The 15,601-nt window shown below is 41.2% G+C and overlaps 1 protein-coding gene across 2 annotated transcripts in view; it reads right to left on the reverse strand.

Annotated features, from left to right (window-relative positions):
- Positions 1-15,601, reverse strand: part of LOC132818745 (FYN-binding protein 1) — a 67,529-nt gene that overhangs the window by 11,386 nt on the left and 40,542 nt on the right. For both annotated transcript variants that reach the window (XM_060829798.1, XM_060829799.1), the window contains 5 exons: positions 13,664-13,712; positions 12,243-12,359; positions 8,603-8,631; positions 3,125-3,200; positions 996-1,112 (listed from right to left, as the gene is read on the reverse strand). In XM_060829798.1, the coding sequence (XP_060685781.1) occupies positions 996-1,112; positions 3,125-3,200; positions 8,603-8,631; positions 12,243-12,359; positions 13,664-13,712 (388 nt within the window). The remainder of the gene's footprint in view (positions 1-995; positions 1,113-3,124; positions 3,201-8,602; positions 8,632-12,242; positions 12,360-13,663; positions 13,713-15,601) is intronic.

A 15,601-nucleotide genomic window follows, 5' to 3' on the forward strand; every position in this document is an offset into this window, starting at 1 on the left:
CAATAACACTCAGAATATGCTGACGAGTTGGACCAAAGCCTTTGAACAATGTACTCCGCTGAACTAGATTAACATATTATTTAGTATGGTAAACTGCTCCAGTTCTCCTGGTACGCATATATTAGAAAATCTTACTAAAATTTGCCACCACTGTAAAAGATTTGCTTTGCTGGAATTTGTTTTCTTAAACAGTTTATTAAGTTAGGATACAACAAGAGTGAACATACCAACTGGATAATAAGTACTAATGCAATTATATTCATTCTTGACCAAAATACTGTCCACACAAAAATCTATCAAGAGGTTCTAAATCTCAGACACTTTGAGAAAATTAGTAGGACCGCATGCTACATTAAGCAGAAGTTAGTGGGAAAACCAGTGTGTATATTTCTGGTCTTCCTAAAGGAAGGGTTCAGAAAAGATCCACAAGGATCTTGCCAGGATTGGGGGGTGCTGTATAGGCTGTTTTCCTGGAGTGTCAGAGGCTCAGGGGTGACCTTATAAAAGGTTTATAAAATCATGAGGGGCCTGGATAGGGTAAATAGACAAGGTCTTTTCCCTGGGGTGGAAAAGGTCCAGATCTAGAGAGCATCAGTTTAAGGTGAGAGGGGAAAGATTTAAAAAAGGACCTAAGGGGCAACGTTTTCCACACAGAGGGTGGTACATGCATGGAATGAGCTGCCAGGCGAAGTGGTGGAGGCTGGTACAATTACAACATTTAAAGAGGCATTTGGATGGGTATATGAATAGAGAGATATAGGCCAAGTGCTGGCAAATAGGACTGGATTTATTTAGAATATATGGTCAGCATAGACGCGTGGACTGATGGGTATGTTTCTGTGCTGTACATCTCTATGAAATTTGTGCAATCGGAATTAAAATTCAGCAAGTTCAAACTCTACAACTACCATTATTGGAAATTGATAACTACAACAGTAATCGATAAACATGCCATTTTCTCTAGGTGTCAAAAGTAGAGACACAATTCACAATACCTTTCAGCTTCTTGTACCTTTGTGTTAATTTCTCCGGTCCTCTTTACATTTTCTTCACGTTTCCTGAAGATATTTGCCCAACCGTTTTTATTTGGATCGGATTTTGAAGTTCTGTCTCTATAAAGGTCATAGTAAAATGCCGGGGGAAAATAAACTAATTTAGTAGTCTCCTCTATTCTCCCTAGGAAAGATACATGAAACTTCTGGATGTTTAAAATATCATTGACATACAACACGTACAATGTTATTATCTTGGTAAACATGGAGTTCAAGAAAACATTACAATTTCCCACTACTGCTTGCAACCTGCTGATACTCATCGAGTGGGCAACAAAAATGGCCACAGAGAATCTGTCTAGAATCATACCATAATAATGAACCATGACAATGAAGGAAGGACATACATCCAAGCCATTTCCCAGAAATCACAGACAGCAAAGGGACTAATTGGAATAATAAACTGAAAAAAATAGTTTTAGTAACAAAAAGATACAGAAATTAAGGGAACACAAGTTAATAAATCGTAGGACTGGAAGATCGACATTCTAGGATAATGGAAGAGGCAGCAACTAAAATAATTGATGCCTTAGTGGTCTTCTTTCAAATCTCTACTCGATCTAGACAGTTCCTGCAGATTGGAAAGTTGCAAGTGTAACTGTACAATTTGAGATAAGACGGAAAGTGAAAATAGGAAACTATTGGCTTGTTAAATTGTAGGAGCAAAAAATAATAAAATATATTATAAAGGATACAACAACTAGACATTAAGAAAATTATGATCTGATTGGGAAGAGTAAATTTGGATGATAAAAGGGAAATCAAGTTCGCCAAAATTATTAGGCCCTTTGGAGGATGTATGAAATATATTGGTGGGTATGAGATATTTTGATTTTTAGAAGGCTTTCAATAAGGTCCCACACAGGAATTTAGCACACACAATCAGAGGCCAGAGGATGAGCGTGGATCAAGAATTGGCTAATGGAAAGAATAGAGAGTATGAATAAATGCATCATTCTCAGGTTGATTGGCAATGACCAGTGTGGTACTGCAAAGATCAGTGCTTGGGCCAACTATACACAATCAATATTGATGAATTGGATGTGGAACCAAAATTAATATATCCAATTTCACAGATGACTTAAAACTAGGTGTGAATATGTGTGGAGAGGAGAATGCAAAGAGGTTTGAAGACGACATGAACAGGTCAGAGTTGTAAGAAATTTGTATAATAGCAGCGCCATGTAAACTAATGGGACCAGAATTGCTTTATAGCCAGTACAGGTAAAGAAAGTTCGCGTTTTACAAATTATGGTCTAAATTCTTCAATCGTGTTATAGCCAATTTGCATTGCATTGAAGAAATGTGCGTTGTATCAGAACCACCTGTATGTAGTTAGTCAGCCACTTCTTTGTTCTCCATTATAAATTCCCTTGTTACTGATTAGAAGGTACTTGTCTTCACCAATCTTTGTCTCTTTACGTGCCTCTAGAAAGTTTTCCTGTCCGTTTTATATTCCCTGCTCGACACTATTTTCTTTTTCTTAAATCAATCCCTTTGTACATGTTTGCTGAGATCTAAACTGCCCACAGTCCTGAGGCTGTTGATTTTTCTGGCCAATTTGGATGCTTTTTCTTGTAGGTTCAACAAATTATTTCCGAGACAGTTGTCCTATATGGAGACATTTAGGACAATGACAGGGTAGATACAGAAAGGAGGTTTCTTATGGCTTAGGGATCTAGAATCAAGGGACACAGTGTCAGTATTAAGGACAAACTTTGTTTCGGATCTCCAGCATGTGTAGTTCTTTGTTTTATTTTATATTAGGGACAAGCTATTCCGGACGGAAATGAAGAGACATTTCTTCACTCAGTGGGTAGTGAATCTTTGGAATTCTCTACCCAGAGTGCTATGGAAGCTCAGTCACAGAATAAATTCAAGGCAGAGATCAATATATTTCTTGATACTGATGATATCAAGAGATAAGGGAATAGCATGGGAAAACCGCATTGATGTTAATGATCAGTCATGCTCTCAAATAATACAGCAGGCTCGTGAACTGAATGATCTACTCCTGCTCCAATGTTCATTGTCCTTACATGACAAGTGACACTGGTAATTTAATCACTTACTCAAAATCACCATATTCCTTCACACTGTTAAGATCTTCATACACACCGCTTGCACTGCTTTCTGAATTAGTTATAGCTAAGGAATATAAAAGTTGATTAGAAACAAGTCAAAAGAACTTAAGAAAAGACAAATGTCAAAACACATTGAACCTTAGAAAGACGAATAATGTTGTGTCCTGTTTAATCCTGCACCAACCATTTGCATTCCTATCGTTGCTCTATAAAGACTACCTAATTCCACCTCCATAGTAGCATATACTTTCCTGCTTATTCAGCCGTTCTACAGCTGAACTCATGTACTTCTAACCATTTTCACCCCAGGGTCTGACCATTAGCATTTTGACAGGTTGCTCATTCTCCACAAGCTTCAGTTCCCCAACACTCTACTGCCATATTCAATGCTGCACCAAATTGCCCATACCCAGGATCTCGGTCCTCAGATTTGAAATGGCTCCTGATCCTCAGCATCTTAAAATTATCCTCATCATGTTTACATCTCTCCATGATCTCAACTCTCCAATATTTAGTCTACTTTAACACGATAATGGCCTCTTTCTCTGAACTCTCAATTCCGGTCATGACAGTCTTTGGAAAGCCACCCCCTTTTCCTTTGATGTTTTTAATTTAACCTATTACCCACCTCTGGAATAATGGTGGCAGGGACTCATCGCTGTGCCACAACAGGGTGCTCCCCCCTCCTTCTTTAACCTCTCTGGCTATATTTCAGCCATCTGTCCTCAATGGCCTGAAAAACTACTCCAGCTTGTCATTTTTTATTCAACATTTTGGTCAATTCTGTACATTAAAAGCACTATTTAAAAATAGAGTTTAGATCAGAGTGGTGCTGGAAAAGCATAGCAGGTCAGGCAGCATCCGAGGAGCAGGAAAATAAATGTTCCGGGCAAAAGCCCTTCATCAGGGATGGAGGTGGGCAGCCTCCAGGGTGGAGAGATAAATAGGGGGGTGGGGCAGAGGAGATGACCTGGGGGTTGCAGTGAGAGAGAGACTCACTGAGATTCTTGTGGAGAGAGGAGAAGAACTTCATCAAGGTAGGCATCCTTGCAATAGGATTTGCAGTAAAGTTAAAATCAACGCGGTAACAGCGAAGACTGCAGATGCTGGAAACCAGAGTTTAGATCAGAGTGGTGCTGGAAAAGCACAGCAGGTCGGGCAGCATCCGAGGAGCAGGAAAATCGACGTTTCAGGCAAAAACCCTTCATCAGGAATGGAGGCAGGGAGCCTCTGGGGTGGAGAGATAAATGGGGGGTGTGCCTGCCTCCATTCCTGATGAAGGACTTTTGCCCGAAACGTCGATTTCCCTGCTCCTCGGATGCTGCCTGACCTGCTGTGCTTTTCTAGCACCACTTCAATCTAAACTCTGGTTTCCAGCATCTCCAGTCCTCACTTTTGCCTCCTATTTAAAAACAACCTGTTGTTGCCTATGAAATGCTCTGGAGCAGAATTTTAATACGATTTTATACAAGACATTTGTATGATGTACAAGTCCAGTAATGAGTATCCGACAAGACAATGTTAAAATAAGCTGCAATTTTACAATTGCTTAAGCTTATCCATCGAGTAAGTGATCCAAGTGGAGATAATTATCACAGTCAGAGCAGGGGAGTCCAGAACCAGGGCGTTAGTGCAAGTATATGGGGTAGGCTATTTAGGACTGAGATGAGGAGAAACTTTTTCACTCAGTGAACCTTCGGAACTGTCTGCCCCAGAAAGTGGTTTAAGTCTAAACATAGAATTATATCTAATTCCTTTTTGAAAATATTCAAACAGGATCAAAAGGATTTGGAAAGAAAATGGAAACAGGTTAATGAGTTGGATGATTAGTCATGATCAAATTGAATGCCACAGCAGGTTTTAAGGGCTAAATGGCCAACTGCTCCTATTTTCTAGGTCTCTATATTAACAACAGAAAACCTGAGAAATATTGACTTTGTCGTTGTCATTTAGTGAGAGGGAGAAGAAAATTTGGTATTGCACTATGGGTTCGACTTGTGTTCTTTCTCCAATGACTTTTCCAGAACACCTGTAACATTTAGTGAGAACTGGAAAGGACTGAGCGGTGGTGAGTTTGAAACAATCAAAGCTTTTGCATGATTTGCAGTGTGTGGAAGAATTAAGTGTCTGAAGCTATATGCCACTACCTTTTATTTACATAGCAACTTTAACATGATGAAACGTTCAATGATATTTCACAGGGATCTTATGAACAAATTATGGCCTTGAGCTATCCAAAGTGGCTAAGTGTTTGGTCAAACAGGTTGGTTTTCAGGAAATGTCTTAAAAGCAGGAAAGTGAGGAAACATGCCCAAAAAGGTAGTAATCATCAGGAACAGCTTTACTTGCTGATAGTGGCTGCTTTTTTAAAAAAAAATCATTCTGAAAATGTGGGAACATATCTAGAGATGATCACTGGAAGTTAATAATCAGTGAAAATGGGTAATAGGAATCCACTGGAAGCTAGAAGCAAATGTGGACTGATTTTTATAAAGGATTATCATTCAGTGGAAGTAATGATAAAAGGGCAATGTTTCTCTTGGAACTTGAAGCACAAACTACACATAAAACTTAAAGTGTTTAGCAAATTGATGGTGGAATTTGAATCCAGAAAAACATCCGAATTTAAAGATCTTCTGATGACCTTGAAATCATTGAAATTTGTCAGGGGAACCTACCTGGTTCAGTAATGTCCTTCAGGAAAATCTGCCATCCTCACCTGTTCTGGCCTACATATAATTGTAGACCCACAGTAATGCAAATGACTCTGAAAAGGCCTAGAAAGCCATTCAGTTCTATCAATCACTACAAATTCTCAACAACGAAATGAAACTGGATGGACTACCTGACATTGACCCAGGCACTGGAGAAGTTACAAAAGTAGCCCTGTTGACCCTGAAAAATCCTACTCACCAGCATCTGAGGGCTCACATCAAATGTAGGAGAGTGTTTCACAAATGAGGAGAAAGTGAGGACTGCAGATGCTAGAGACCAGAGTTGGAAAATGTAGTGCTGGAAAAGCACAGCAGGCCAGGCAGCATCCAAGGAGCAGGAGAATCAAAGTTTCGGGCATAAGCACTTCCTGAAGAAGGGCTTATGCCCGAAATGTCGATTCTCCTGCTCCTCGGATGCTGCTTGGCCTGTTGTGTTTTTCCAGCACGACATTTTTCAACTCTATTTCACAAATTAGTCAAGCAATAGCCCAACATAGTCATACTCATGGAATCATCCCTTTCAGATAATGTCCCAGCCACCACCATTACCATCTCTGGTAAGAGCCTGTCCAACTGGTAGGACAGACTCAGCAGAGGTGATGGCACAGTGGTATGTAGTTGGGAAGCCTCAACATTGACTCTGACCCCATGAAGTCTAGTGGTATCAGGTTAAACATGGGCAAGGAAACCACCTTCTGATTACCACATCCTGTCCTCCCTTGGCTGAGGAATCAGTACTCCTCAAATTGTTGCTCAATGTACAGGAAGCATTGAGGGTGGAAAAGGTACAAAACATGCACAGGGTGATGGATTTCAATGTCCCACCACCAAGAGTGACTTGGCAGCTGCATGACAGATAGAGCTGGTCAGGTCCTAAAGGACGTATCTGCTAGACTCGATCTGCAGCAGATGGGGAGGGATCCAAGTGGAAAAAGCATAGTTGACTTCTTCCTCACCAATCCACTGGCTGCAGATGCATCTGATCATGCCAGTATTTGTAAGATTGATTACTACAAGGTGCTTGTGGAGACAAAGTCCAATCATCACATTGAGAATATCCTCCTTTGCGTTGTGTCACACCAATACTGTGTTAAATGGTGAACAGATCTAGCAACTCAAATCTGGGCATCCATGAGACATTGTAAACCATAAGCAGCAGCAGAATTGAACTCCAATACTATCTGCAATCTCATGATCTGATATATGTCACACTGTACCATCAAGTCAGGGGATCAACGCTGGCTCAATGCAGAGTACAGATCGGCATGCAAGGAGCAGCACCAGGCTAAAAATAAGGTGCCAACTTGGCAAAGGTACCAAACAGGATTACTTGCATGCTAAACAGCATAAGCAGCAATGATAGATGGAACTAAGTGAAACCAGTGGATCAGACCTAAATTCTGCAGTTCTGCCATATCCAGTCATGAATGGTGGAGGACAATTAAACAACACACAGGAAGAGGGGGCAGTGCCTCAAATATCCCCATCCTCAATGACTGAAGAGCTAAGCACATCAGTGCAAAAGATAAGACAGAAGTGCTGAGTGGATGATCCATCTCAGCCTCCTCCAGTGGTCCCCAGTGTTTTACGGTCAAAAAGTGTAGCACTGGAAAAGCACAGGTCAGGCAGCATCCAAGGAGCAGCAGAATCAAGGTTTCAAGCATAAGTCCTTCATCAGGAATGTAGGTGGAGGGAGGGGGCTGAGGGGTAAATAGGAAGGTGGGAAGGTAGCTGGAAAGGCAAAAGGTAAATGCCAGTGGGAGGTGATAGCTAAGAAGCAAGATGGACAGGTTGGACAGTTCAAAAGGGTGGTGCCGAGTTGGAGGGTTGGATGTGGAAGGAGGTTAGGGGAGGAGGGAAAAGGAAACTGATGAAATCAAAATTGATGCCATGTGTTTGGAGGGTCCCAAGTCGGAAGATGAGTAATTAGTAAATTGATAGAAGGTGTTGCCAACATATGCTCAATGACACTCGATTTAGATTTTGCCAGGGCCACTAAGCTCCTGACCTCATTACAGCCTTAGTTCAAACATGGACAAAGTGCAGAATTCTGGATGGGAGGTTAGAGTGACAGCCCTTGACATCAAGGATGCGGCTCAGAAGGCAGCTTAGCACGAAGGGCAACTAGTAACAGGCTGGCCAGCCAGTGACACCCACAGCAAAATAAACAAAAAATAAAATGTGCTTTGCGTAATATGATACAGTAAAATGTGTTAAAAACATTAAATCTATCCCATTCTTTAACTAATGACTGGAATCCATTTTAAATGATATTAGTCTCTGTGGAGATCATGACAGTGTGGATCTGACATGTCGATAGTGCGCACTTGTTTCTTTCAAATATCAGAATTAGATGAGCGTTCAGGATTCAAGGCTCTAGCTTTTACCTGCCACCAGCAAAGCTCCATAACCATTGGTGAAACCTACATAACTGGGACCATACAGTCACTTAAGAGTTGCTGTGGTAAAATTGGGAGCAAGTTTCTGTTTAATGCTGATGTAAAAACAATACACAAACTAGTTTCACCTCCCTAAGGAACTGCATGCTCAAGTAACTTTGAATGTTTTTGGGCTTCACCTATTTATTGCACATCAGTAACGTTGCCTAAAAGTAAATGATCAGTCACATTTTTGGGTTAATTAAGATAAGGAACTTTTTAATTGCTTCATAGTCTTGATGAGCACTGTACTTCAAATAAATCCAATAATATTTGAAACAAATTTTAAACCATCTCAGTAATATACTACTTACATAGAGTAGATTGTGATCTTGAATTTGCACTGTGGAAATATAAAATGGATAAATGAGTTGAGAAATAACATCTAATTTTAAATTAAACACTGTTAACAACAGCCTTACCAGAGTAGAGGATTTTGGGTTTGGATCCCATTTCAGGAATGAAGCACATAACGTGGACTGACATTTTATTGCAGTACTGAGAATGAGATTTCTTGTTTGTCTTACCACTGAGGTGTTAAACTGAAGATTTGTTTGCACATTCAAACATATATAAAGAAATACATAACAGTAAACGAACAGCAGCAGAGGATTCATCCAATGACCCAGAAAACATGCAACTCTTAAGCAACACAAAAACAGATTAATCCATTGTTCATGTTATTTGCTATTAGTGGGGACTTACTGTGCACAAATTGGCAGAAACATTTGTTTGGGAAATTACATTGATATCAGTGCAAAGATATCTAAGTTTTTAAATGTACTCCAAGCAAAAAAAAAAATCAGTGCTTGATCTTTGATTATCTTTCACATTCCACCACCACAATATCTCTATGAAGGAGAAATGTGTTAGCATCATGAAATACCCTTTTTCTCGATCATTTTCTTTTGGCACCAAGAATTGCTACGTTCCAGTGTACAATGATTTAAATACAAGTCTCAGTTTCTCCGACATTGTCTCGTCAATATTAAAAATAAGTCATGTGCAGTATTCCTTTTCTTATCAGAGTAAACTTTGCTACTTCACTGGATAGAAACAAATATAGGAGAAAGTGAGGAGTGCAGATGCTGGAGATCAGAGCTGAAAATGTGTTGCTGGAAAAGCGCAGGTCAGGCAGCATCCAAGGAGCAGGACAATCGACGTTTCAGGCATGAGCCCTTCTTCAGGAATGAGGAAAGTGTGCCAAACAGGCTAAGATAAAAAGGTAGGGAGGAGGGACTTGGAAGGGGCATTGGAAATGCGAAGGTGGAAGGAGGTTAAGGTGAGGGTGATAGGCCGGAGTGGGGGTGGGGACAGAGGTCAGGAAGATGATTGCAGGTTAAGAAGGTGGTGCTGAGTTCGAGGGTTGGGACTGAGACAAGGTGGGGGGAGGGGAAATGAGGAAACTGGAGAAATCTGTATTCATCCCTTGTGGTAGGAGAGTTCCCAGGCAGAAGATGAGGCGCTCTTCCTCCAGTCGTCGTGTTGCTATGGTCTGGTGATGGAGGAGTCCAAGGACCTACATGTCCTTGGTGGAGTGGGAGGGAGAGTTGAAGTGTTGAGCCACGGGGCGGTTGGGTTGGTTGGTCCGGGTGTCCCAGAGGTGTTCTCTGAAACGTTCCACAAGTAGGCAGCCTGTCTCCCCAATATAGAGGAGGCCACATCAGGTGCAACGGATGCAGTAAATGATGTGTGTGGAGGTGCAGGTGAATTTGTGGTGGATATGGAAGGATCCCGTGGGGCCTTGGAGGGAAGTAAGGGGACAGGTGTGGGCGCAAGTTTTGCATTTCTTGCTGTTGCAGGGGAAGGTGCCGGGAGTGGAGATTGGGTTGGTGGGGGGTGTGGACCTGACGAGGGAGTCACGGAGGGAGTGGTCTTTTTGGAACACTGATAGGGGAGGGGAGGGAAATAGATCTCTGGTGGTGGGATCTGTTTGGAGTTGGCGGAAATGACGATTGATGATATGATGTATATGGAGGTTGGTGGGGTGGTAGGTGAGGACCAGTGGGGTTCTGTCCTGGTGGCGGTTGGAGGGGCGGGGCTCAAGGGCGGCGGAGCGGGAAGTGGAGGAGATGCGGTGAAGAGCATCATCAATCACATCTGGGGGGAAATTGCATTCTTTGGCCTCCTCTATATCGGGGAGACAGGCCGCCTACTTTCGGAACGTTTCAGAGAACACCTCTGGGACACCCGGACCAACCAACCCACCCACCCCGTGGCTCAACACTTCAACTTCGCCCTCCCACTCCACCGGGGACATGCAGGTCCTTGGACTCCTCCATCGCCAGACCATAGCAACACGACGACTGGAGGAAGAGCGCCTCATCTTCTGGTAGGAACCCTCCAACCACATGGGATGAACTCAGATTTCTCCAGCTTTCTCATTTCCCCTCCCCCTACCTTGACTCAGTCCCAACCCTCGAACTCAGCACCATCTTCCTAACCTGCAATCTTCTTCCTGACTCTCCGCCCCACTCCCACTCCCACTCCGGCCTATCACCCTCACCTTAACCTCCTTCCACCTATCGCATTTCCAATGCCCCTTCCAAGTCCCTCCTCCCTACCTTTTATCTTAGCCTGCTTGGCACACTCTCCTCATTCCTGAAGAAGGGCTCATGCCCAAAACATTCGATTCTCCTGCTCCTTGGATGCTGCCTGATCTGCTGCGCTTTTCTGGAAACAAATATAATATGTTATAGGGAGGTTTACACTGTGACTATATCCACTGAAACAGAGATTAAACAAACTTCTGGAGAACTGTTGCAACCAACACTGACAGGACCCTTCCAAGTTACGCAATTGAGCCAATCTCAAAACCAAATCCAAGATGTGCAAAAGAACTATTCATCATGATACAGAACCATTCAAACCAATTAAAAAATTAACAATGTCCTAAATATCCTCTTCAAATTTATCCTACCTAAGTTTTAGCTTTAAATTATGGCTAATAATGCATGTATCCGCTATGCATATTTCTATATCGTGGAATATATGAAAAGCATTAAGAATAGTCTCTGCTAATCTACCCTGGAATAAATTTAAGAGTTGTGTGAAATTTCACAATTATTTAAATTACATTTCAATTATTCAGTAACTAAAGATGGTGAACAATGCTGGGAAAAAATATTGAGGCATGTTCAATGGCTGATACAGAATGTATGCAGTCAAGTGTCAGACAAATATTAGATCTGTCAGATGTATAAGACATTACTGAAAACGACAACTGGGAAATTGTATTGCAAGAGGAAGGTACTGCAGTAAAATTGGCTTGTTGCTCTTTTGTACAGTTTGACAGTAACACAGAGAGACAGAGAAAACAGTTGACCACTCCAGTCTCACTCCCCCATCACCAGCAGACAGTGGAGGCAGTGGGCACATTTTATTCTACAAGATGCACTACAGGATCTTGCATGGACTTGTACGCACCATCCAAATCTGCAACCTCCAAGACCTAGAAGGATGAGGGCAGACAATGCATGAAACACAACCATCACAACCTCTAGGGTAGATTACAAAGGTTATGGAGAAATGGCAGGAGAATTGGATTAAGAAACCTGGCGGCTATGAATGGCAGAGCAGACTCAATGAGCCAAATGGCTTAATTTCTGCTCTTTTGTCTTACAGTTTTATACAACCACTCTTCCAAAGTCAGACATCATCCTGTCATCAACATGCATCATTTCTTCATTACCGCCATGTCAAATTCTTAGAAATCCCTTCCTAACAACACTGCGAGGTACTTTCACTATGGATGACAGGCATTCAACAGGACAACGCTCTTCCACCTTTTAAACGGAAACCAGGGATGTAAGTTCATATCATAAAAGTGAGGTTAAGACAAAACTAAAGCAGCTGTGCAAAATGAAAATGAGAAAATTTAAACAAACAAGCTGGGTGACAGAGCATGTGGACTGAGAAAATGAGACAGCTTGTAAGAATTCTTATGATAAATACCTGAGATGATCTTGTTCTTTATCTTTTCTCATTTTTACCTTCTTCTCCCTTTCTCCATCACCAATCTCCTTCTTGAACAATTTTCCCAATTCCTTCATTCGGTCTTTTTTAAGAGACCTAGATTAGCATGAAGAAAGTTAACAGTCTCCTGAGCGTATAAATGGGGGGGGGGGGGTCTTATCTTTTTGTTATGTACATGAATAAGTAATATTTGGAGAAAGTTTATATTTTAGCTGTTGCTCCAATTTTATCCTTCTACCCAGGTCATTGATTATCAGTCTCAAGCAAAGAAGTGACTGATGTTTATTCTCTTTGTCTGTGGAACTGTGATAGCACATAACAATTGTTTCCTCATCAAGATAAGCTAATTCACTACATCGAAGGATGGAAGAAAGGACAGGGAACTTCTTTTCTTACAGTAATGTGCCTTAGGGATAATTTTTATGTGTCAGGTTAACTGATCTGAATAATAATATGGTTGTGCAACTGTTCACACACAGTATCCTAGGCTCGGGTAGAGAAACAAACACTCAATCAATGATGACGATCAATTGACCCTTGATGGAAACAAAGTAGATGCAGTACAAATAAAGAGGAGCTCAGGTTTGATAACATTATCCCAGCCTCTAATAGCATAGCTAGATCAGGAACATTCACTGTGCAAATCTACATCATGAAAATCGGTCAACTGGTGACAGGAAGGGTGAGTTACTGAGTTCAGTGAGGAAGGAAACAACACAAATATTGTTAGTCTGAAATGAAATTGAGAATGGTTTAAAATATAAAAATGCAGAAATATGTGCGCAATATAATTTCATGTGTCAGTTTTACAGATTAGACAAAGTCTTATATTCGATCCTTGAAAGATTGATGTTATAATTGATCTTACAAGTACTTGTTGAGGTCAAGTCCCATAAGACATGGGATGTCAACTGCCTTGCTTTGCTCTTTTCCATTCCTTAACAATGAGGAAATATTCAAACAAAGCAGCAAACACAGAATTCCACACAATATATAGCTCCCTCCTCACTGAGTTATGATACTCATATTATATACAGAGGTATGAAAAGCTAAGTGAATTCTGTGAAGATGTTCAATTAGTTGAAATATTCAACACAGTGTCCCATCATAAAGATAAAAAAACAAACTAGTTAGGATTCTCTTCCTTGATTGCCATATATAGCTCATACCATGATAAAATTGTTAGGAGAGAGCATTACAAATACACAACATTTATTCAATTCTTTGACAGTTCTTCCCAGATAAAGTAAGGCTGAAGATTATATTCCATTAAAGTAGCTTTCCTTCATAAAGCCAGGAGATTTTCAATAATGAGAACATCTTCAGTGGTAGCATGCAGATATAATGAATGTGCCTGCTATTCAAATCAACTGAAATTAAGTAGAATGTAAAATGCTTACTCTGAGGTACAGGATTCTGCATCATCATACACTTGTTCATCTAATGGCTCTGAAACAAAGATGATGTAACCAGTAAGCTTTCAAAAGGGATTGAAAGACAGAATTTGAGCAATCACAAACAATAAATTGATTTATGCAAAATGTAGGGGTGAGTAAAGACAGTTCAACTAACTGTGGGCCAGTGGGAAGAAATCAACTAAAAGTATTAATTTACTCAAAATTAGCATGGAAACTGACATTACATTTCAGACATTTACACCCACATTATATCATCTGAAAATGCAGCATTAATTTTACATGGATGATCGTGACAAGAATTGCTACCTCGATATCACATCTTGACTCCTCCACTGTCTCCGAATTGTCAAGACTACTTGTATTGGATAGAACATAAAAACATAAACATGAGGAGTGGGCTATTCAGCCCTTCTAGCCTCCCCTACCATTCTGTAAGATCATAACTAATCTGAATAAGAGGATTAGCAGTCCTCTGATTTTACAAAATATTGGGAAAACCAAAACCATTGATGTGCCATAAACTCTGCACTCTAGCCATCAACTCTAACCCACTTCATGGCAACAGTCTAAGCTTGAACTAGACTGTTTGAAACCTTACAGGTCAAAACCTTGTTGTCATATTTGTTGCAGAGATGAGCTTTCAAGCACATATTATGCTACTCAGGCTACATGATTCCACCTCCATAATATTGCCCAACTCTGCTCATGCCTCAATTCATTTGCTGCTGAAAACCCTCATCCACCCCTTTTTAAATTCTGATTTAACTAGTCTAACACACCACTGGCTGACTTTTTGCATGCTCCATAAAATTGAGGTCACCCAACACTCTTTTTGCCAATGTTCTAATTCAGACCAGGTTTCATTCACCCATCATCACTATGCTTGCTGGCCTGCATTAGCTGACAACTTTTTAAGTTATCTGCTGTCCTCCAGTTCAACATAATTAGCTTCCACTCCTTCACTGGCAAGGCCCCAAACAAAGAACTGGAGTGGCCAAAAGACCCCTCAAGCTTGGTCTGCTGTTAACAAGGTCATGACTGATTAGATTGGAATCTCAAATCTATATTCCTGCTTAACCCCTTCCTTACCAAGGATCTATCCACCTCTGCCTTAAATATTCAAAGATTCTACTTCCAATGCCTTTTCTAAAAAAGAGTTCTAATGACTCATGACCTCAAAAATCACTTACAGTCAGAGATGTACAGCGGAAACAGACCCTTTGGTCCAACCCATCCATGCCGACCAGATATCCCAACCCAATCTAGTCCCACCTGCCAGCACCCAGCCCATATCCCTCCAAACTGTTCCTAATGCAATTGTACCAGCCTCTACCATTTCCTCTGGCAGCTCATTCCATACATGCACCACCCTCTGCATGAAAAAGTTGCCCCTTAGGACTTTTTTATATCTTTCCCCTCTCACCCTAAACCTATGCCCTCTAGTTCTGGACTCTTCCTATCTATTTATCCTATCCATGCCCCTCAATTTTGTAAATCTCCAGAAGGTCACTCAGCCCCCGATGCTCCAGGGAAAACAGCCTCAGCCTGTTCAGCCTCTCCCTATGGCTCAAATTCTCCAACCCCCGCAACATCCTTGTAAAGGGAAGGTCATGTCTTATGAACTTGATTGAATTTTTTGAGGAGGTGACAAAGGTAATTGATGAGGGTAGATCAGAGGATCTTGTCTACATGGATTTTAGTAAGGCTTTTGACAAGGTCCATCATTGTAGGCTCATTCAGAAGATTAAGATGCATGGGATCCACGGTGACCTGGCTACAGAATTGGCTTGCCCACATCAGGCACCGGGCAGTAGTGGAATGGTATTTTTCTGGCTGGAAGTCTATGACTGGTGGTGTTCCACAGGGATCCATATTGGAACCTCAGCTGTTTGTGACATATATAAATGACTTGAATGAAAA

This window comes from Hemiscyllium ocellatum, chromosome 9 (genome assembly GCF_020745735.1).
Source record: "Hemiscyllium ocellatum isolate sHemOce1 chromosome 9, sHemOce1.pat.X.cur, whole genome shotgun sequence".
NCBI classification, from domain to species: Eukaryota; Metazoa; Chordata; class Chondrichthyes; order Orectolobiformes; family Hemiscylliidae; genus Hemiscyllium; species Hemiscyllium ocellatum.